This window comes from Eulemur rufifrons, chromosome 18 (assembly GCF_041146395.1).
Source record: "Eulemur rufifrons isolate Redbay chromosome 18, OSU_ERuf_1, whole genome shotgun sequence".
Lineage (NCBI taxonomy): Eukaryota > Metazoa > Chordata > Mammalia > Primates > Lemuridae > Eulemur > Eulemur rufifrons.
This window is the reverse complement of record NC_091000.1, coordinates 15,180,211-15,203,306: the sequence shown is the minus strand read 5'-3', so window position 1 is coordinate 15,203,306 and position 23,096 is coordinate 15,180,211. Positions and strand designations below refer to the sequence as shown.

Genomic DNA, 23,096 nt, shown 5'->3' with positions numbered 1-23,096 from the left:
AGGCCAAAGACATATTTGAACAGAACTGTTTTTAAGAGTCAAATAAATACACACGCTTGTAAAAGTGACATATATTTATAAAACTGGCCTATGACAGTGGGATTCAGCACAATAGGGGCTAGTTGTATCTCTATAGTTTGAGTGACCGGCAGGTACGTGGGGTAGTCTAGATAAAGAATTTAGTTAAAGACACAGGACATGATCAGCTCTCTTCTATTGGTGTTGAAGTTGATTGTCTAATTTGCCTGTGCACTGAGGTTTTCCAAGTATATGGAAACTCTTTGGGGTGGGGGCTGTTTCAGATCACCTGATATTAATCCTGTCACTGCATTAGTCATCTTAATTAATAGCTTTCTGTTGGTCTTAGACCTCATCCTCAGGGAAGGCTCAGGGGCACGTCCCTCAGACGTGGCTTTTCAGCGAGCAGATGGTTAGAGGATCTATGTTCGTGCCTTCGTTTGGGAGGCAAGGGGAGAAGATGGGCCTGAGGGCCTCGTGGAAAGAGGCTGGGGGGAAGCTGTAGATGAGGGACTCATCCGTCACGTTGTAGAACGCTATGTGTCCAGATTCGTAGTCTAAGAACACACCAACCTTATGCACAGGCTCTCTGACATGTTGGCCTTTTAAAGGTGATGAGACCCAAAGACTATAATCATCTCCAATTTTTAAGCCTATGAGTGAGAAGAGGTCCCCGGGCGGCTTTGGGAGATTCCCCTTTCTGCTCACCGAGTCCTTGCAGATGCCTACTTCCCACTCGGTCTTGTTGCCCACTTCCACCTCCCAGTAGTGCCTCCCACAGGTGAAGGTCTGAGCACCCAGCACGGTTGCAGACTGGTCAAATCTTTCCGGGTTGTCCGGTAACTGCTGTCTGATCCCTCCATATTTCACGCTTTTCAGATCCTCAGACAAGACTAGATAGGCATTGGCCGTGGCTGGATCCAGAGTTACCTCCGCTGCAAGAAGAGATAAGAAAGAATCCTTTGGCATTTTGAAAAACTTCTTATATATGTGAAATTTAAACTAAATTCTTAGTATTTTGTCCTTTTATTTATTTATTTATTTATTTTTCAAGGAGACGGGATGGTTTTGTTTAGAACAGAATCCCTAAGCACTTTTTTTTTCTGAGACAGTCTCACTCTGTCTCCCAGGCTAGAGTGAAGTGGTATCATTATAGCTCACTGCAACCTCAGACTCCTGGGCTCAAGGGATCCTCCTGCCACAGCATCCCGAGTAGCTGGGACTATTAGGTAGGGGCATGGAGGAAGGGGAACAGATGCTTTGTCTAGGGGCTTCTATTGAGAAATAGATGATGTTAAGAGATACTTTGTCTAAGGGAAAAAAAAATGACCAAAGGGGGGCTTCCAAGAAGGAAGAGATGATGTGTTAAGTGGTCCCCAAGGACTGACCAACCAGAAAGAGGCAGAAAAGCCACAAAGTGGAGATACAACCAAAGCCACAAATGAGGGTCTTTGGAGCATGCGTACAAGTAAGATGACAGTATCCTCAAGTGACTTACCCTCATTAATATAGTAAAAATCACACCCGCTTGCACCATGACAGTTTACAAATACCATGGCAACCCCCGGGAATTGCCACACAAGGATAGATAAGGGGAGGATTCACCATTCCAGAAACTCTCCACCTTGTTCCAAGAAAAATCATGAATATTTTGCTCCCCACTTAGCATAGAATTAAGGAATTCCCTAAAAGAAGAAATCTTGTTAAACTCAAGATCTCCTTCACTCGTGGGGGTTGACCCATTCCTTCTCTGGAATGAATCATTCTTTAGTAAACTTGGGTGCTTTGCCTGCTTGCATCTGCTTGGTCTGCTCATTTGCTCTGTCGACTCGGTACCAGTAACCACTCTTTGGTACTGGGAACCAAGAACTATGGAACACAGGGACATGACATCTGGTCTCCACACCTGCCAGGACTATAGGTGTCACCACGCCCCACCTCTAAGCACTTCTTTCACTGTCCTATAAAACAAAGAGTGAACCTCTAAAGGGAAAGACGGGAGAGTCATGTGGAGAGAGATACTAGCCTACCTGAGAGCGAGCGGGGAATCTCTGAGAGTGGAATGGAAGTCGTTCTGTTCATGAGACAGTGTTAGAGCTCAGAGCTACTTATCCACACAGAGATGCCACCGTCTGTTGGTTGCATTCATATTAGCCACAGTTGGCTCTGATTCTTTACTTTAGGTGGGAATGAAATATAGATAGTGTCGCCCCAAATAAATGACTGAGGTTATAGCATTTGCTGAATTCTTCCTTATGTGCCAAGCTTTTTTTACACATTATTTCATTTAATCATTGCAAGCATTATTAATTTTCTCTCATTTTTATAAAAAAAAAAAACCGAGGTTCATAAAGGTTAAGAAACTTCACCAAGATTACACAGTTCCTGAGTGTTTGAATAGCAATTTCTAATCAGCGTTTCTCATTATGTCATGCTCAAAGGCAGCTTCTTATGAGTTTAGTGCAATACCCGGTGACCATTTGATGAAGCACGTTGTGAACCAGTGGGAGCCTGTGCCCCCATCCTCCCTAGAGGAGCTCCCAGACGGGGCCTCCAACTTTCACTGTTCAGAAAGATTAGATGCCGCTATCATACAATTTCATACTTGTAGACCAAATGTCAACCATAACTAATTATCTGTATGATCAATGCCTTTCTCCTTGATTTTCCTGACAATTCTACAAAAGCAAAGGCAACATCTGGCTTATTTATCATTGCAAGAAAACTCAGAGCCTAATAGCATAGTCCCGGGCCAGGCCGGCACTTATTAGTATATCTGTTGAGTCCCAAGCTCATTAGGCCTTCCTCTGAAGGTCAGATTGTCAACAAGATAAAAGCTGAGAACTAATGCTGACCTCTTGGTGCTAGCCAGTCTAAATATCCGGAGCATTCTGAAGGGACAGTTCTCTGAATGGTCCCTCACTGGGATTTTAGAACGTAAGTCAGTGTTTATCCTGACAGGAACAGAGCTAGAAATGCAGAATCCTCTGCAAGAGGGCCGTGTGTGTGCAAACGTGCAAGGGCTGGGAGTGGACAAAACAGAACAATAAAAACAAACAAAGGAAAGAGCAGGATTCCTTAGACAGAAAACAAAACCAGATAAAACATCAGTCAAGCTTCACCGCTTCTCTCTGCTCAAATGCCGGGCTGGTCTGTGGCCCCAGCCTTCCCTGTGTGTCACGCAGGGTCAGGACATCCTAGCTGAACGCCTAGCATCAGGTGGTGAATACTCTAGTTGGGAGAAGCTGCCTTCACACATCCTGAGGTTAGCCCTGGGATCCCTGGAGCTTTGACAGTTCGGCTGACTTACTGCTGAATTTCCTCAGCATCTTCCTCATCCCGGTGACTCGGCACAAACTCAGCTCAGTGGTGATGGCCTCTGGGCTTTGAAGCAGGAGAGGCTCCTTCCTGCAAGAGAGCAGAGACGCGCACTCCGTCTTGCACACACACCGCAGCCCTGCTCCGACTTGAGAGCACATCTCACGTCCCCAGACACGGCACAGGCACTCCCAGACCCACTCACCCCCGACTCACACCCCTGCAGCTCGCACAGCTGAACACAATAGGAACACCCTACCTTTCCAGTGCACCTCTCACCTCCTAGGGCATAAAAGAAAGAAGGTTAGCATTTGCGCACTTTGAGGGCTAGCAAAGCAGAATCCATTCTGGATACAGGGCTTTGCAAAGTTCACGGAAGCCACTTCCCATGAAGCGCTCCTTGAGTGGGAGTGCATAGGGCAGAGGAATACACCCCCAGATTCTTCCAGGGAGGGGTTTGGGTGAACCTGAGCTGTTTCTCACAATGACTAGAGAATACTTCTTCCTTTACTTTTTCCCACATCATCACTTTGTGAGAGAACCTGCTGCTGGTAAAGAAGCCAAACTATCAGTCTCATTATCCAATGCTCGGAGGATGGGGAGAGTCAGAGATGAGCAAACAAGGGGTCTGGGAAGAGCTGAGACTCGCTGACCCTGTTGGAGGTGGGAGCGGCGTGTTTGGATGGCACTAAATCAAATAGCAGCATGGTACAGACCCAGCCCATGAAACAGACCTGAACCTGAAGTAGGCTCATGTGGCTTATGTTTAAGAAGGTCCTGGAGAATGCCGCTGCCTAGAAACCAGCAAAGATGGTAAGGAACAGAGACTGGGGACACAGGACACTGGGTTCCACACTAAGGCTATTTGACAGGCCAGTCACCTTACTACCATAGGTCTGCATGGCTAAATATTGCTGCATGAACCCACTCAGGACGTGACAGCCACCTCTGGTCTGTATCATAATCATACTTATTTTAATCAGATCTTTGTGAAACTTCATTTAATGTGCCCAGCATGTAGCAAAGGCACATTAATAAACTTAAAAAAATATTTGACAAAGCGGTGGTTGCACAGAGGAAACTGAAGTCATCCTCAGGTGTGTTTGGGAGGGGTATTCTTCTGTTTTTTCCTCCTCCTCCTCAAGGCTTTATTAACATATAGGATGTCAAATCTTTGGGAAAGCTACTTTGGGGCCAGAACTTAGTTTTCCAGATGGATAAAAAAGAAATCGTTTCCTATGGGTTACCATAATTTTTCCCATTCATTTTCCCAGTGCTCTCAGGAGTATTTTATTCTCACCTCCAAAGATTCTAAAATTGAGTTCTGACATGTGGACTCTATCTGTCCGATCATCTTGGTCAGGCTCCGGATCTGCTGGGTCAGCTGGATCTCACTGTTCCTCAGTTTCTTCACGTTCTCTCTCTCTTCCTTTTCTAGTAGCTGGAGTTGCAGCTGCTCCTCTTCCTTCAGGAACTGGTGCATTTTCATATATTCCGACACAACGACCTGTTTAAAAGTCTTCGTCTCTTCCTGCCATCACACACACACACACACACACACACACCCAAGATAATAAGGTTAGTAAAAGAAACTCCCATGTCTGTAGATTTTCAATACTACGAGCCCTAGAGTTCCACTGTGACAATTCCTGAAACATGACACATAACACGTAACACATATATTCCTTTGACTGGCACGGTGGAGAATTTGATGTTTTTGAAGGTATGTGTGCTAGACATACAATAGTAAACAAAACCAAAATTTCTGTTCCCAGGAGGCTGCCAGTCTAGTGGGAGAAACCAAGAATGAACAAAAATAAGACAAGTGATCAGTAAAACACAATAAAGAGGAAAAATTATGAAAAATGTGTGTTCATTTATTCAACAAATATTTATTTAATGAAAGTAGGCATTGGATCACACACTAGGAATAGGAATATACATTATAAATACTCCCACTTAAGAACTCACAGTCTATTGAGAGAATCAAATACACAGATTTCTTCTAGTATCTAATTAAACATTTAGTTCTTTGCTTTGACTGCTACATAGCTCAAATCCAGATCTGTGACTAACCTTGAACATTTGTTCAGGTACAATTCAAACTACTATTTTGCCTTTATATCCCTTTCTCTTTATTCTTTTTAATTTGCATTCTCTTTTTTCCCCCAAAGCATTTGAGATATTCCTTTTTAAAACTGATTTTCATCCTATGTTATACGCCTATGAGTATAACTTGTATTTTAAATGATTATTATCACAGCCATAGTAGAAGTAACCACAGAGTTGTCTAGGTGCTCTCCAAAGAAGGAAGAAAAAAAGAAAGACTGCCTGGAGCTGCGGGAATTGGAGCTGAGCCTTGAGATTCCCAGGTGGACAAGCAGAGGGAGGCAGCCCAAAGCAAGGATGCTGCACACTGCAAGACTGCAACTGAAAAAATTTATCTTTCTCTCTTTTTTTTCCTGATATTTCACTAAGTATCCCTTTAGTCTTCCTATAGAATCATATACAAGATCCCAAAGTAGGACAGATACTGACCTTACACAGTATCACTCTCTCCCTCTCATGGGTTAATATCGTCTGAGCTTCCTTTTTCTTTTTACGCAGGAGATTTAGGATTCCCTGGAGTTTCTCCTGCAATAGAAACACACTTTCTGTGGCAAATGAACAGAGCCCCAGGGGCCTCAAAGACCAATAACTACAAGGTGACCGGGACTCAAAAATGAAGGGAGAAAGCAGGCTCCACACAAGGCTGTGGTGAGGTACCAGAGATGACTGTCACCGCTAGAGAACGTCCTGAAAGTTAAGTGATGGAATCTGACTTGTGCTCCGGGATTCCTAGGGAGCAGCTGGGCTTACTTTGTGGTGCTCCTCAGCCTCGCTGGAGAGATGCGCCCTGTTCATCCCGTGACTCTGGAGCGAGAAAGCACTCCCGCTCTGGTCTTCGTCAGAGAAGGCTTTGGTGGCCACTGGCATTCTCCCACTCACGCTCTGCTCGTCATCACCCTGCAGCACCAGGGACCGGAGCTGTTTGCCGATGCCAGCCAGCCTCCCCAGACGCTCGTTGGGCTGGAAGTGTGGGCCCTCCAGGGTCCTCCAGCACTCAGGACAAGACAAAGGTGTGTTATGTTCCTCCCAGCTCTTAAGGAGACACATCAGACAAAAGCTGTGCCCACATTCGGTGGTCACTGGGCTGTTGAAATAGTCCAAGCAGATGAAACAGGTGAGTTCTTCCCTGAGATTCTCCATCAAATCTGTTGTAGACATTTTCTCAAGGACAGACATTGGGGCAGGGTTACACTTCTATTCTGGGATTAGAAAAGTCCTCCCTGTGGTTCCACTGTGTTGAGTAAAAAGTGAATGATCTGTTGCTATGTTGTTATTACAAGAAACTCTCTTATCTCCTCTGTGCCTGATTTCACCAACTGATGTACACTCTCCCAACACAAAGCCATTATGACTTAATGTGGAACTCCTGCCCACTGGGTTCATCATCAACCCCAAACTTTTACTGAATCTCTCTCCGAAAGCCACATGCAGGACACTGAGGACATTTGCTTGTAATAGAGTTACCATTGTGAGAGTTGATTATAGTATATAAACAGCACAGTGAAACCACTTAAACACATTGGTTTTAGGCTGGAAGTTTGGGTAATTTGGTGTAAACCAGCATAGAGACTTAAATTATGATGATCCCTAACTGGAAACATCCAAATCTTTTGGGAAACTCCATTAACAGAACCCAGCTGAGAACTGAAAGGACTATAGTATATGTTCCTTGTCTCATTAGGCCCTTTTCTCTGCTTGACCAAAACCTAAGCTAACTGCTCCTTTACCAAGTACTCTGTACTTTAATTCCATTCATCTCAACAAAGTGAGAACTAGTCCATTGAAGTATTCCTGGACTTTAGATGCACAATGGATTGCCAGGGTCATGTGTCTTGCTCTGCCCTGTGACCATGGTACTCATCCATGTGTCATCTTGGAAACATCTAAAATAATGGTCTTACTGGAAGTTGCCTCCAGAGGCCATAGTACTATAGAATGAATGGAAAGAATTCTAGTTTAGTATAAATATAATTTTGCTCACTCATTTTCACACTTTGAAAATATCTGCACTAGGTCCTTCCAAACCTCTTATTCTTCATCAGTTCTTCCAGGACAGAAATCAAATGTGCAGACATTTTTTTTTAGGCCTATGAAAAAGTGAATGCCTAGGATGGAGATTGTGTTCCGTGACCACTGGGAGTTATGCCAAATGCGGGAGACTCACGTGTCATCTTCTGGGGGTCGGTTCTTGTCATGGTGCACACTTCACTCACCGTATGCCAGGAGGTGGGATCATGAAAGCTCCTCCTAAGTGTCCATCCAGCATGACCGGCCCACTAATTCACACCACATTTCTGTTTCCATCCCATCACGCTGCCGGTTGGCAACTTTCCATGGGTCTCCATTACCCAAGTTATTCCATTAATTTCTTTCTGACTTCCAAGGCTCCAACTCTTACTTCTTTCCCACTTATCTCCAACAGGATGTTGGATTTTTTTCTTATCTTGAACTTTGGGAAAAGGAAGTTTTCTGGCCCCAGAAAGTTTCTTTCTCCACCTTCTTTCCTCCTAGTCAAAACTCACCTTTCTGAAGTCATTAAACAAAATGTTTTAATCATATATCTTTTGTATAGTATACATGAATTACTGGGAGAATTTAAGCCAAGAAATAGAAACAATCAGAGCAAAGAGTTATATTATTTTAAACAGGAAGAGAGGTGGCATCAGTTGGCATCATGAAGCCTCAACTGCTTAGATTGCTTCTGGGATACTAACTGGGCACAACTTCAAAATATTGCTAGGAATTAGCCTTAAGTAAGGGTCCAGCAAAAAAAAAAAAAAAAAAAAATCTACAACACTAACTGCCACTACTGGATAAAGAATTTATCAACTACCATCTCCACTCAGTGTGTGATTCCCACACAATCCCAAGAGTCATTGACATGGACCAGAATCATTACAATAAGCCTCACAATAGAGTTGTGGTACATCACAGAGCTGGCATTCCAATTTGGAATAGGAAGACTGGAATAGTCTATGTTTAAGTTGCACCCATATGTTCTACCCCATTTCTCTCTTCCACGTAAACCCTTTTCTTTTATAAGCTCCATAACACATGGTATCAACCACAGAGCTATGCTGCCATTCCCACAGAGGAAATGCAAACTCTTGGGCCCCACCCCAGACCTGCTGAATCAGAAACTCTAGGGGTGGAGTCCAGAAATCTGCACATTTAACAAGACACCCAGGTGATTCTGATGTATAGTACTCTAAAGCTGGAATCCACAGGTTTAAGCACCAGAATCTTTATAGCTTCCCAGGTGATTCTACTATGCAAGGACGATTGAGAACCATGGCTTGAACAAATCAAACTACCCGGCAAAGGCTGTGTTCCCAGGCGGCGGGAGGTTGGCTCCTGGGGCACGCTTTTACTCTCTCTCTTACCAAAACTGTCTCTCACCCCTTCTTACACACAAAGGCTGCCAGCGTGTAGACAACAATATTCTGAAAGAGGTCTAGGGTAGAGGACTTAAAGTCCCAGACAACTTCTCTACAGGCTGAGAATGGCAAGTGTGACTTAGAGGAGGAATTCAAAAGATGAAGGAATGTGATTGTGAGTTGAAACCAAGGACAAATTCCTGTTGTTGCAAAAGTTTGGGTTAAGGTCAGTGATTTTTATTTATTTTTCTCTTCTTCTTAATCCTTCTCTCCCTCCCCAAAAAGGACAAGACTATCTTGGATCTACCTGATTTCAAAAAGAGAGCTGACTTGTTCTATTTGTACACATTACTTGAGCAAACTACTTGCAGCTGAATGTGGACACAGGTCTTGCTATGTATGATAAGAGCCTCTTAAGCAGTTGGAAAGAAACTCCTGGTTGTGGCACCTGTCTCAAGTGCAAGGATATTTACAAGTCAACAGGGGATGATGGCTGAGATAGGAGAGCACCTGAGATGTCATGTAATGAATTTCAAGAATAGCATAGATGAGGTACACCAGGAAAAACTGAAGAGGTTCTGTGATGAGAGATCAGATGCCTCTTTGAGAGATCTGCTTTCTCTCTCAGGAAAATAAGTCTCACACAATGTTTACCATTGAGAAGGCAAAGGACATATTCGAGGTTTGATTGTATTCTCTTTGAAAATTCCAGGGGTTCATTCTCATTCCTTCTTTCTTTAAGACCTTGGGTCTTCAAAATAATTCCTATCACCTAAATCATTTTTCCATCCCTGACTGCCAACATCGGAGGCTCAGGAGCACCAATGGGAGTAACTGCTAATTTTCACATTCTAATTCATGCCTAAGTTTGTGCTATACCTTCTGCTTTATAGATCTAGCATAGCAACCACCAAGAGGGGTGAATAGTGATCCTCTTTAGAATGAGGTCCAAGAAATCCTGGATTCTCTACACAAGGCAGTAGAGTCTCACAAGAGAACAGCTCCTTTAGAAGAGAAAGACAAACAAGTAAATGTTCTAGGGGTTCCTCCAAATGAGGATGGCCATGTGACTCAGGATGCGTTTTCAGTGAGTCCAAGGTCAGAGGTTGTAGCTCCTTCTCACCACGGCATGAACACTAGTCTGCTCAAATGTGAGGACTTGAACTGTCCTAAAGACTGGAAAATACAATAAGTTGTAGCCTCAAGGAAACTAGCCCTGAGAAGAAGTCCGAAAAGTAATTGGACAGTCGTGATCTTAAACCTATAGTGAAATGGCTATAGTGGATATATAAAGAAACCAAACCTAGACACAGCTCCTAAAAAATACTTAAGGACTCAGTCCTAGGGTCATTTCTTCCACTCTGCTAGGGTCTGAGGGACGAAGGAGGTCCAGAGGCACCACTGTTATGTAGAAAGGACTGAAGTAGGAGTAACCCAAGCTCCTTATCAGTATTTGGGAGAAAATAAGCAGGGCCTTGTAAATCAAAAAGAATTTTACTTGATTCCAAAGTAAATGCACGTCCACTGAAGTGTTAAACAAGAAACTGGCATGATCAGATTTTTTTTTTTTTTTTTTATGACTGGCTGCAAGTTGGGATCAGAATAGTTAAAACTGTCATAGAACTTGCTATTTGGTTGCAGTTCTCAGCTGAAAGCTCAACTGGGATAAAGGCAGTGGGATACAGAGAAGTGGGCTCTCTAAGAAAGTATAAAGTCTTAGATAGCTAAGACTTGGTGATTAACTGGAGAAATAAGAGGAAGATTCTCATTCAAAGATAATACCAATATTCTTTTTTTTTTTTTTTTGAGACAGAGTTTCACTTTGTTGCCCTGAGTAGAGTGCCATAGCGTCAGCCTAGCTCACAGCAACCTCAAACTCCTGGGCCCAAGCAATCCTTCTGCCTCAGCCTCCCAAGTAGCTGGGACTACAGGCATATGCCACCATGTCCAGTTAATTTTTTCTATATATATTTTTAGCTGTCCATATAATTTCTTTCTATTTTTAGTAGAGGTGGGGTCTCATTCTTGCTCAGGCTGGTCTCGAACTCCTGAGCTCAAACAATCCGCCGGCCTCGGCCACCCAGAGTGCTAGGATTACAGCTGTGAGCCACCACTCTCAGCCAATACCAATATTCTTGAACAATTACATGGGTGTGTTGCCTTCGACATAGGGAGAGAAAGGGGTGTATATGTGTGTATACATCTCATTTTGGACATGCTGACTTTGAGGTGCCTGCACAATATTTAAATAGAAAGTCCCAGTAATTAATACATACATATATAGGAGTCTGAAGGTCAGCAGGAGGGTCTAGACTAGAGATAAAGTTTTGGGATATAGAACATAACTGAAGACTAGAAAACAGATAACTGCCCAGGAAGAATATGTAGAATGAGAAGTCTCAGTTATGAAGATCATAGAAGGCAGGTGAAACTCAAAGTTCAATTAGATCTTAAACATCCTTGAGAACTGTCCTGTTAGGATTAGAAATCCACTGTAGGGCTAGAAACATCATGTTTCTATAATGCAAAATAAGGGAATTGTTTCAGTATGACAAGAAAAGCACACTGGTTCAAACATGACCTTTTCCTAGCACACTGAAGTTTGGTTCCAAGAAAGGGCAGTTGAAGGCAACCGCACTGACACAGCCAAGTGCACAAGCCGTCCGTGTGTAATCTCCCTGCCGCCATGAAGAGCATTCACCCCGTACTCTTCTTAGCTCAGGTTGACCGGATTCTGTTGCAGAGATGCTGCTTTTGCTGCCTCTGTGTTTTGCCCTTGCCACCCTAACTTGGCAGCCTCAACTCTTTCCCCAACCTCCTATCAAATAACTTTCACTTCTTGACAAAGTTGAATCAGTGGTTACCCTGTATTTTTGTTGGTGGTGTTGTTAGAAGTTTATATGTCTTTGATTTCACATGTGGCTTTTTTTTAAAGGTTGTTAACATTTTTATAAGCATCTGTTTTGAGTAGTATAGGGATTGAGTGTTCTACCCTAACACTTATAGAAGCACTATTATTTTTAGTACATGATTTTGGCAGAGTGAGGTGTCTTTTTGTTTGTTTTTAAGGAAAATACATTGCATGTAGCAGAAATGTCTATATATGGAAAAAATGCAGCATTCCATCAAGATCAAACTCTCAATTTAAATGAAAGACATTTGAGTATATTAAGAGCCAAGGACATGCAAAATCTATCAAGTGATGTGTGCATATGTTGTTAGGAGGGGAGGATGTTTCAAGCTTTGGGAATAGAAGCTAGAAGGGTTATGGGGCCACCAATGTGTGAATAGGAGTCAGTGAGCCTTATCAGGGCCTCTGACAAGGTCCCAGTCGACATCCTTGTTGACATATCTGGTCATTATGCTACTTCAAGCAGGCTGCAAAAGAACTACAAAAAGAAAAAATCACATAGGAAAGGATTCATCAAAATCACATGGTTTGATATCAGTTTCCTCAGTGGGTGCAAAGAAGAAACATGGTGTCTGCACCTCTGAGCTCATACCCAGCCGAGATCTGTAGCCCAGGGCAACCTCGTTTAACCACTTCCTAGTGGACTAGCATTTTTCAACTCAAATATCACCATACTCTTCATGCTTTTTTTTTTTTTTTTTTTTTGAGACAGGGTCTTGCTTTGTTGCCTGGGCTAGAGTACTGTGGCATGATCATAGCTCACAGCAACCTCAAACTCCTGGCTTCAAGTGATCCTCCTGCCTCAGCCTCCAAAAGTCCTAGGATTACAGGTGCACACCTGGCCCATAATTTTGAATATGTAAAAATCTATTCAGTATTGTTGGTAATGTTTAGGAGAACCTGGCTTGTAGAAACAGCCATATAACTCCAATTTAAAACATATAATTGAGTCATTGATTTAGATTTGTCAGTCTAAACGTCATTCTAAATTCTAAGTAGAGATCTAAATATATACAAAGCATTGCAATGCTTAAGAATTTCAGGTTCACTATTTTTATAAGCCTGATTTATCCACTTATAAGAATTTCATGCTGAGAGAGGTTTTTCTAAGTCAGATAATTGAAGTATTTAAAGACAGTATGTTAAATTGATAACTATGGCCTAACTATATGAAATGGTATGGCTTTATAAATGAGACCAAACATAAGGCCCTTTGAGTGGTAAAATTTGCTATAATTATATAACAAGACTAAACTCACTCAAAAGTTTAAGGAAGCCTACTTTTGAGTTTGGCTTTATAAATTCAAAACTTCCAGATAGTATAAAAATACTGCCTTGGTGGCATCCCTACCTTCTATATAAATTCACATGATATATAGGAAGGCTCACGATGGAGCCATGGAAACCACCATGTAAAACACTAAATTTTTCAAAACCTTAAAAGTTTTGAAGGAACAAGACAGAAGACACAGCTAGATGATAGGAGGAAACAGAGGATGTATTTGTCCTGTACTTGGTAATTGCTTTTCCTTCAAACCAACAATCATCTTAAAGAACATTGGTTTCATTTATCTATTTGCCCAGCGATGATTTCCTCCAAAAATGAGTCTTAGGGACTGATGAAGGATCTCGGAGTGAAGGGCATCTTTGCTTTCCCCATCCCCCTGTCCCTACACACACACACACACACACACACACACATGCACACACGCACACGCGCGCGCACACACATTTCCTGCCTCCTGAGCTTGAGCTGCCTAGGGAAGCATTTCCAGATCTCCTTGGATAATTAAATTCCGCCTCTGAGATATAAGCCTCATAGTCCTTTGTACCTCTCATTCATGGCCTTAGTGTTGCAGTTTATTTTTTGATTCTCTTGCATTGGACTGTAACTCTCTTAGGCTGGTGGCGCTCAGACTGCTGACCATGACCCACGGTAAGAAAGGCTCTGGCCTGACTGGGGACATGCAGCTCCTGGAGCACTGTTAGCCGTGCTGTGGAAAAGGCACGCTGAACCTTCTGTTCTGTAAAGCTCGTCGTAATTCACTAAACTGACACAGCCACCTACAAGCTAGAAAAACTGCCCCAGGGGGTAAGGACCACATGTATATTTTTTCCCACATGGTTGCACTCTAACAGTCTGTGCATGCAGAGACGGAGACAGGCACCAGGTAGCTGTTGGATCAACAGAGGGCTGGATAAGCTCGACTTCTATCTGTATGTTGTGGTTCTCTGTAAGATTCCCTTAGAAGAAGGATTTCACTTCTTAAAGTGGAAAGCCACTGGTAAGAATCTGTAAGGACCTGTTACTGGCCTTTATAAGACTGAGAAGGGGGCGTGCCACTAACTTCTACCAACATGGATTTATACAGTTAACTACTAATGGTCAAACAGGAAGCCTCTCATGAATGCGTGAGAAGTGGGAGCAAAATAAAAAGTCAGATGCAAGAATCTGTCCACCTCTGCAGGAGGCTACTCTACAGGGGATGCTGATGCAGAATCTGGTCAGAAAAAAACTGAAACCCATAGCAATTCATGCTCATTTAACTGAAGATGTGAAGAAATTTGGTTCACTGTCTTATGTGGACAGGTATAGAGATAAGTAGGTGAATCTTTGAAAAGTAAAAACTTCGTATCCTCTAATGACTTTCTGATGCAGGTAGGGGTTGCTCCCTTGTAGGGGAACGGGTAAATCTTGTTCTTTTGTCATGAAAAACATCTCAACTGAGTATATTTTCTTTCTAGGTTAAATTCTGTGTCAAAACTATTCTAGGTTTGTCTTGAGGCTATCATTCTGGTCTAATAAAATAATTTTGTGTTAAAATAGAATTCTTGATTTGTTTTCTGAATTCAATATGAGATGCAGGAGTTGCTTGGAGAATCCATCTCTAACCCTATTTCTTTCTCCCCTCAGGCACCAAGCAGCAGTTCAGGGAAGTAAGTGTCTGTATCAGTTTTCTATTGCTTTGTAACAAATGGCCACAAACAGCATCTGAAAACAATATGCATTTATGAGCTCGCAGTTCCATAGGTCAGAAATCCAGCTTGCCATGGCTGGGTTCTCTGCTCAGAGTCTCAGAAGGTTAGCCAGGATGTATTGTCTTAAGTTTGAGGTCGTCTTCTAGGCTTGTTTAGACCATTGACAGAATTCAGTGTCTTGAAGTTATAGGACTGGCTGACTGGCAGGTGGGGGGTGCTCTCAGCTCCCAGGGGCCACTCTCAGATCCATGCTACGTGCCCCCAGCCATCTCCCAAGCCACCAGTACCTCAGCTGAATCTTTCCTACCACGAGAAGCACAGTCGTTTTTAGGGGCTCATTTGAGTAGGTCAGGCCTAACTAGGGTAATCTTCCCTATCTTAAAGTCAACCGATTTGAGACCCTGGTCAGATCTGTAAAACTCCTCACATCCGCACCCAGATTAGTGCTCCTTTGAAAAACTGGGAGAAGGTGTATTTGTACTAGGGGACGAGAATCTTGGGGGCTTCTCAGAATTCTGTCCACCAGGGTCCAGTCTCAGTCTCCCTGTATCTAAGGGAGAACTTACTTATTGAAGGTGTCCAATGAGGGAAGCGAATAAGAAAAAAACAAAACAAAACACAATTTCCTTGGCATTACCTCAACAGAGTAACTTTGGCTTTGTGCACAGGCACCGTTCCAAGATTATTAACTTTCCCAAGGTGGTTTTGAGAAGGCTCAAGTGTGCAGCAAGGATGGTTAGGATGGATGCGAGGATTTTCAGCGGATGCTCGCTCTGCAGTGGTGCAGTTGAGCTGTCTTAGCGAGAACATGGGCCTGGAGTCACAGTGGTTCTATCGCTTTCCTACCAAGCTTGGAGCAGCTAAAACACCAAGGCTTACCCATGAAGGACTAAGAGCAAATGAAAGTGTTCCTGGCACACAGGACTTAGATATAAATATTGCTTTCCTCCTATTGTCCCCCTTTCCAGGAACTATCAGTTTTGAGAAAATGCTTTTGGTTTGCAGGTTACATACATTGTGGTCATTTGTCGTTAAAGCCAAATAATCTAGAAGGCAGAGCTGGTCTGAGTTCTTCTCCACAACTAACACTGCTCCTCCCAAAGCTCCATCTCCTGTTCCTCAGCCCCCTCCCATCCCCAGCACTGCCTCTCCCTCCCCAAAATAAATCCCATATGAAGCTGTTCCACATCTTAACTTTGGGAAAGTCAAGGTGTTAGAGTTAGCTTCAGCTATGAGTGACAGTAAAAAACAAAGTAATGGTCGCTTAAATAGGGTGCAAGTTTACTTTACTCATTTACTATCTGGCAGGCACAGTGAACTCCAGGAGCCTGACTCTTGTTTCTTGTTTCTCTGACACAGGTAGCTTTCATCTTGTGGGATGTTTGATGACCTGGTTCCTACCATTGTGTTCACGGCGAAGGCCGGCTGGAGGGGAGAGGGGTACACCTTCTCCTTTTAAGACACTACTTCGAAGTCACATAAAACTTTATCATAGATCCTAGTGGCAGAACATAAGGACGTTTCCATACCTTGCTACAGGGGGGGCTAGGACATTTTTTTTCTTCCCAAGTGTGATGATTGATTTTCATTGTCAACATGAGTGGATTAAGGACTACCCAGAAACCTGGTGAAGCATTATTTTTGGGTGTGACCATGGGGGTATTTCAGAGGAGATTAGCATGTGAATCTGAGTGGATGAGGTGGGCAAGCTCCGCCCTCAATGTGGGCAGATATCATTCCGTCTAGGGCCCCGGAGAGAACAAAAACAATAAAGGCTAACATTAGTGTCTATTTTCTGGAGCTGGGATATACTTCCTGTCCTGTCCTCGGACAGCAGAACTCCTGGCTCCCCGGCCTTTGGACTCCAGGGTGCATCAGCTTCCCGGGTCCTGAGGCCTTTGGACTTGACCTCGATGAGCCACTAGCATCCCGGGGCTCCAGCTTGCAGATTGTGCATCTCGGGACTTCACAGCCTCCATAACTGAGTAAGCCAATTCCCCCCTCTTGTATATCCTATTGATTCAATCTCTGGAGAACCCTGACTGATATACCAGTGGATAGAACCTTGAATGAGAAACCAGAGCCCATATCTCACTGTGTCTCCCGATTTGAAGAGTGCGGTTAATAGAGGTGTCAGCAGGACACGATAGACCATCTTCACAGAGTTGATGATCGCGCCATCATGGGGACTCAGAACCTTAAACCTCTGGAATGCACTTTTGGGACATGCCTATGGGAGAGAATCATGACTAAGAAAGAGGTGTCTGTAAAATATCCTTGAGTAGAAAGAATATCTCTTTCTTCAGTGAGGATTTATAATTGCTGAAATGTTTGGCGTGGACACCACTGTAATTTCTATTATCCCAATTCTTTAGTATTAATATGAGTTCCTCAAACAAAGCTTGGTACAAACAAGGAGGGGGGTACGATGCTATCAGCCACCCCACTCCTTGTTTGCCAGGACTGTGCATCCTGTCTTCTTTTTCATTCTCACCGTATACACAGAGATCCTGAACCATTAACTATCTGCCCAGCCCACAGCCCTTTAAAAAGGAAACTTCTTTTAACCCACCGAAGAAAATAAAAACAAAACCAAGATCTGAATTAGGAGTCAGGGACCTTTACAATAAGCTGGTAGAATAATAGATAATTATTATCCTCCATGGAGTTTATAATTAGAATCATAATGCCCATGGAAATAGTTTCAGGCTAAAGAATAAATTAATTGGCAGTAACAGTACTATTTACTTTCTTTCAAAATAGTAATCACCGAAATGTTTAATTCGTATGTTCTACCCACTACTTCTAGGAAAGCATTGACAAATCAGGCATTCAATTATTCTAACAGTAATTTCAAGTATTAGATATACTGACTTGGTAATAATCAGAGGATGCATTTAAGCTAGCATCAACACTAGTCAAATATAAGATTTAATAATATGAAGGAAACATTTTTGTTCATATGTACATCATATAAACTGTGATTAGTATATACAACCCATTGATATTTCTGCCAAATTTATCCTCCCATACCTCCAAGAGGGATGATCATCTAAAATTATTTGCAAATTTCCATGGGAATTATTAAGTTTTTGGAAAAAAAATCTGAAGAAGCCTGTAAACACAGACAGATGTGTAAACTACTAAATTTAGAAAACAGGATTTTTACAGGGCTTGGACAGCAGAAACAGGTTTATTTAGTCTTAAAATGTTTGCTAACATATTTGTGTTCATAAAAAACTTTTTATAAAGAAATATAGCCATAAAATCTGACTTCAACATACGATCTTTACTACTTTTCTATAATTTCCTGTTTGTTTCCATTTTCTTGAGAGGACTGTTAAAAGTTCATGAGATAAGTCATGAGAACCGTGACTCATTTATAATTTTATTTGTTCTTTGACAGTGAAAAAAAATCACACTTCTTCAGCAATTTTTTTAATCAAAAGGTTTCCTGTGTAAAAAAATCTAACACATTAAACTGATCTGTGTTCCCTATGTTATTATTCTAGCCCTATGAAAGCATCTCATGATAAATTTTAATACAAATTTGAGGTATCTTTTTTTTTAAAATAAATTGGCAAAACATTTGCTTAACACTTAATTGGGCAGGGTAGTATAGTAGGGAAGGATTATGAAATTTGGCACCAGACTGGCTGGGATTCAAATCCCACACCTGCAATTTTCTGCACCCAATGCTCGTGCTCAATTACATCCTCTGTGCTTTGCCAGCTGTAGATGTATTCTGATACTACCTCCCTTACAGGACTGTGGAATATAGGAAGAGTTTAGCATGCTTTTTTGCATTGTTTTTAGAATTATCTTAAAATATTGAATCGTCTAGAATTAATAATTTATTTACCTTGAAGCCAATAGGCTTTAAGAGACTTCACAACATGAGAACGTGTCCTTTGATGCAAAGATTATTTAGGTTGCCTATCAGAATGAATAAACTCAAGAGTTATGAATTATGAAGCTCAGAGGATGGTAAGAATAAGTGATAGAATAAGGGACATCTTCACAGATGTTGGCTATACCGAGAGTTGGAAGAGAAAGAAAGACTGGATAGAAAAAAAGCAAAGAGTAAAAAAGGAGGCTGGCCTGGCTGAGGAGCGGGGGACACACAGGAATGAAAGTGGTCCATTCCTAGAAGACTGAGGAATTAGGAGTTGGAAATGGGAGTAGGTGTGGAATATTGAGATACGAGAAAGGGTGTGCTTGAGATTCCATAGGGAAGGACAAAGTTTTGAAAGATCAGATAACCAGGCAGAAGAATTTTCATTATCCTGTCAGCAGTGGGGGGAAAAAAATCACTGGTTTAATTAGCAGCGTGATTGATTGATTGATTCAATAAAAATCTTTCAGGGGACAGAACTACAAAACTTAGGAAGCTGTGCAGATTTCCTCTTCACTGAGGCCAAATATGAACTATTTGAGATTGTCCCTTGACCTCCAGGCAGGGACAAATTCCACAGTCAGGCATTTATCTTTACTCCTGATTTTCCTATCTACCAATAATGGAATGATCACTTCCTTCAGCAAACATTCTGGACATTAACCATGAAGTAAGGCATTATTATTCTCTAGTAAAGATGTTTAACAGCTTAAGATAAAATGGTATGGCTAAAGGAGAAAACACAATGATATTTTAGAGTATTAATTTGAAGGCTTTCTTCCTGTGAAATTGTCAGCGTATGGTTGAGAATCATCTAAAAAAATACTTAAAGGGCTGGATGCTTTGGGCATCCACCGTACAAGGCACTGGGGAGAGAACAAAGAACAAGTTATTCACTCACCCAAAAAGATTGAAATTCCAGATCCAGAGTCAGGGCTGTTCTGCAGTTTCTGGGAGCCTCTTTAGAGTTGTAAATTCAGGGACCCCACCCTAATCTATTTAATCAGAGCCCCTGGGGGCTGGGACCAAGAAATCTGCATCTTAATAAACTCAGGTGATTCCAAAGCTCAATGAGAGTCTGATAATCACTGTCAGTAGATTAATTGTACAAATACGATTTGAAATTTCACAGATGCCTCCCTGGTGGTGGAGGGAGGGGCTGAGGGAGCAACAGAAGTGCTGAAAGGTCTTCACTTTCCATAGTTGCAGCTACTTTCCCTAGAGGAAAATACCCAGGATTACAACAAAGAAAGTAAGTGAGCTTTCCTCTATATATCATGGTTTTCTTTCTTAATCATGGCTTTCTTTAAATTCCTAAACGTGATCTTAATATCTATGGAAGCTTGTATATATATATATATATATATATATGTATTTTATATATACACACACACATACATGTGTATACATGTCAGGATAAAAGAATAAGTGGGGAAGCCAGAGGCAGGGCAAAGAAAAAAATTAGGAAAAAAAAAATAAATAAGGGTAGATATGAATTTAGCACATCCTGGGGAGGCATTGTGCTTCGACAGTCCTTTCTCTTGGTTTTTGTAAGAATATTTAATCTCTGTACTGTCCTTCTCTGATTTCACCTTAAATTTTTGCTGGTTTGACATAAAATATGGTTTTGGGTTTTTTTTTTTGTTTTTTTTTGAGTCGGGGTCTCACTCTGTCACGGGGGTAGTGTGCAGCGGTGTCATGTAGGTGACTGCAACGTCCAACTCCTGGGTTCAAGCCATGCTCCTGCCTCAGCTTTCCTAGTAGCTGGGCCCGGAGGCGCGCGCCCCAACGCCCGGCTAGTTTTCCTATTTTTGGTAGAGACAGACTCTGACTCTTGCTCAGGCTGGTCACATACACCTGACCTCAGGGCTGGGCGTGGTGCTCACACCTGTAATCCCAGCACTCTGGGAGGCCGAGAAGGGAGGAGCGCTTGAGCTCAGGAGTTTGGGATCAGCCTGAACAAGAGCGAGGCCCCGTCTCTCTAAAAATAGAAAAATGAGCCGGCCGTCGTGGTGCTTGCCTGTAGTCCCAGCCACTCGGGAGGCTGAGGCAGGAGGATTGCTTGAGCCCGGGAGTTGGAGGTTGCTGTGAGTTATGATGATGCCGCTAAACACTACCCAGGGCGACAGCTCTGTCTTAAAAAACAAAAAACAAAAAACTCCTGACCTCAAGCGATCCTCCCGCCGCCTCTGCCACCCAATGTGCTAGGGTTACTGACATGAGCCACTACGCCCAGCGGAATACCTTTAGAATTATTTTTTTGTGCGCCTAAGGAACTTTTGTGGATGGAAAGTGACACACAATTAAATTTGTTCTTAGATTAAAGCAGCTACAAAGAAAATAAAATAAGGGTGTGAGTAATGGGAAGGTATTTCAAATTGAGTAGTGTAGATCCAGAGTAGTTTTAGATGTTAATTTGAGGTGCTTATTTAGACATTCAGTTGCAAAAGAGCTGAGACCTCTGTGTCCAGCAGGGAGATTTAAATTGGAAAGTGAAACTTAAATCTTTGGAAATGAATGAGATTACCTAGGGAGAGACTGTAGGACTGAACCCTGGAGCACCCTAGATTCAGAGGTTCAAAAGGAGGCAGAGGCAGAAATCTCGATTGGGAACCGGACCAGTCAGTAGGACGGACATCCGCTGCAGGATGTTAGTAGACAAGAGAAGTAAATGTTCCAGGAGAAAGGGCACGGTGTACAACGTTATCTTGCTGGGAACTCAAGGAAAATTTGAATTGAATTTCTTTATTTTGGTGCCTCAGGGGAGTCACTCTGGACATGTTTAGGGAGGCAAGAGCAGGGAAGCTACTGGGGAGTTGAAAGCCAAGCAGAAGAAAAAATTAGAGCATATTCAAACAAATAAATAGAAAATATTTGCAATTTTTATAATATACAAGGAGCTACTCTTTTTTTTTTTTTCCTTTTAGCAAAGAATCAAGAACTTATGAAGCTACTCTTTTAGATCTACAAATATCTTTTAAAATTGACCAGAAAACAAAGTCCAAAAACCTGAAAGAAGAAAATAAGAGGCTTGACCGTAGGGTTCACAGCAAAAGAAATAAAAGTGGTTCTTAAGCATATGAAAATAAAAGCTTTACACATAGTAAAATAAGTGAAAGTTGAAAATATATGAAGATACTATTTCTCACCCCAGCTGGTGGGCAATAATCCAAATGTTTAATACCTTTCTCATATGTTGCCTGGAGTGCAAAATTGTATGACCCTTGTGGTTGGGAAACCAACATAACACACCAAAATTATAGATGCATTTATCTACAATTCCATTGTAGGGAATATGCCTTTTAACGCCAAGATTTTCACCTTTTTGATTTTAGTATTCCTTTGCATTTAAGTTATTGATGAAGAGTCCAATAAGCCTTTTTTTTTTTTTTTTTTTTTTTTTTGAGACAGAGTCTCACTCTAGCCTGGGCTAGAGTGCCATGGCATCAGCCTAGCTCACAGCAACCTCAACTCCTGGGTTCAAGCAATCCTACTGCCTCAGCTTCCTGAGTAGCTGGGACTACAGGCAAGTGCCACCATGCCTGGCTAATTTTTCTATTTTTAGTAAAGACAGTGTCACTCTTGCTCAGGCTGGTCTTGAACTCCTGACCTCAAGTGATCCTCCCACCTCAGCCTCCCAGGGTGCTAGGATTACAGGTGTGAGCTGCCATGCCTGGCCTCCAATAAGCTTTTATTTATGTGTGTTAAAATCTATTTTTACTCTACAGAAATTAAAATTACATTTTAAAATTATTTATTAATTCACTTAAAATAATAAAATGATTTTTTATGAAAATTTTTTTTTTTTCTGAAACAAAATTTAATTATCTTGGTTTCATTGTTTGGCAAATCTCTTTAACCCATGGCTTATTCAGAACAGCCATATTCTTATATCTGCTTCAGCATTCCATCTGTTGCGATAAGTTGTTTTGGTTGAAGTATATAAAGAAAATCTGACCTCACACAGATGTGTATTTGGAAAACGGGGGGGGGGGGGGGAGGGAGGGAGTATTCTAATAATAGCTTTTTCAGATAATTGTGATTTTTTTTTTTATCTGTAATTCTATCAATGGACTTTGTACTCTGTTTCCTCCCCCTGGTCCTGAAGTTCCTCAGGTGCTTATTAGAACTGTGCTTTTATTGAGCACTTTTTTTTTTTCCTGCTACTTGTCACTAATTTTCAGCCTGTTGCTCGAGATTGTCAGAAGATTTGGTAGAGCCCCTCTGATCTCAGAACGCTGGCATAAGTTTGTCTCCTTCCCCAAGCACGTGGCTGCCAAAGGGCTGTTAGATTTGAGGAGTCTGGGGTGCCCTGACCTGCTCTATCAGTGTGGATTGTTTCCTTGGGTCTTTGTGGACCCTGACGTTGCCAAGTGTGCCTGTTCCAGAAAACGAAGGAAGCCTGCCAATCTTTTCCTGTTCAGAGTGCAGGGAAGTATTCCACATCAGAAACAAACAGTCCGGTCTTCGACTAGGAGCACCTGCAAGG

General features: G+C 42.1%; 1 protein-coding gene across 1 annotated transcript; it reads right to left on the bottom strand.

Annotated features, from left to right (window-relative positions):
- Positions 1–402: 402 nt before the first annotated feature.
- On the bottom strand, positions 403–6,621 carry TRIML1 (tripartite motif family like 1). The gene is made up of 6 exons (XM_069493491.1): positions 6,196–6,621; positions 5,875–5,970; positions 4,637–4,867; positions 3,596–3,618; positions 3,329–3,426; positions 403–953 (listed from the first exon to the last, which is right to left on the bottom strand). The coding sequence occupies exons 1-6, from the start codon at positions 6,619–6,621 to the stop codon at positions 403–405; spliced, it is 1,425 nt and encodes a 474-aa protein (XP_069349592.1).
- Positions 6,622–23,096: the final 16,475 nt, after the last annotated feature.

Coding starts and splice junctions, on each gene's coding strand:
- TRIML1 (XM_069493491.1), bottom strand. CDS start 6,621: ATGTCTGTCCTTGAGAAAATGTCTACAACAGATTTGATGGAGAATCTC. Junction 3,619..4,636: donor CAATTTTAGAATCTTTGGAG/GTGAGAATAAAA, acceptor TTTATGCCCTAG/GAGGTGAGAGGTGCACTGGA. Junction 3,427..3,595: donor GTGAGAGGTGCACTGGAAAG/GTAGGGTGTTCC, acceptor GCTCTCTTGCAG/GAAGGAGCCTCTCCTGCTTC.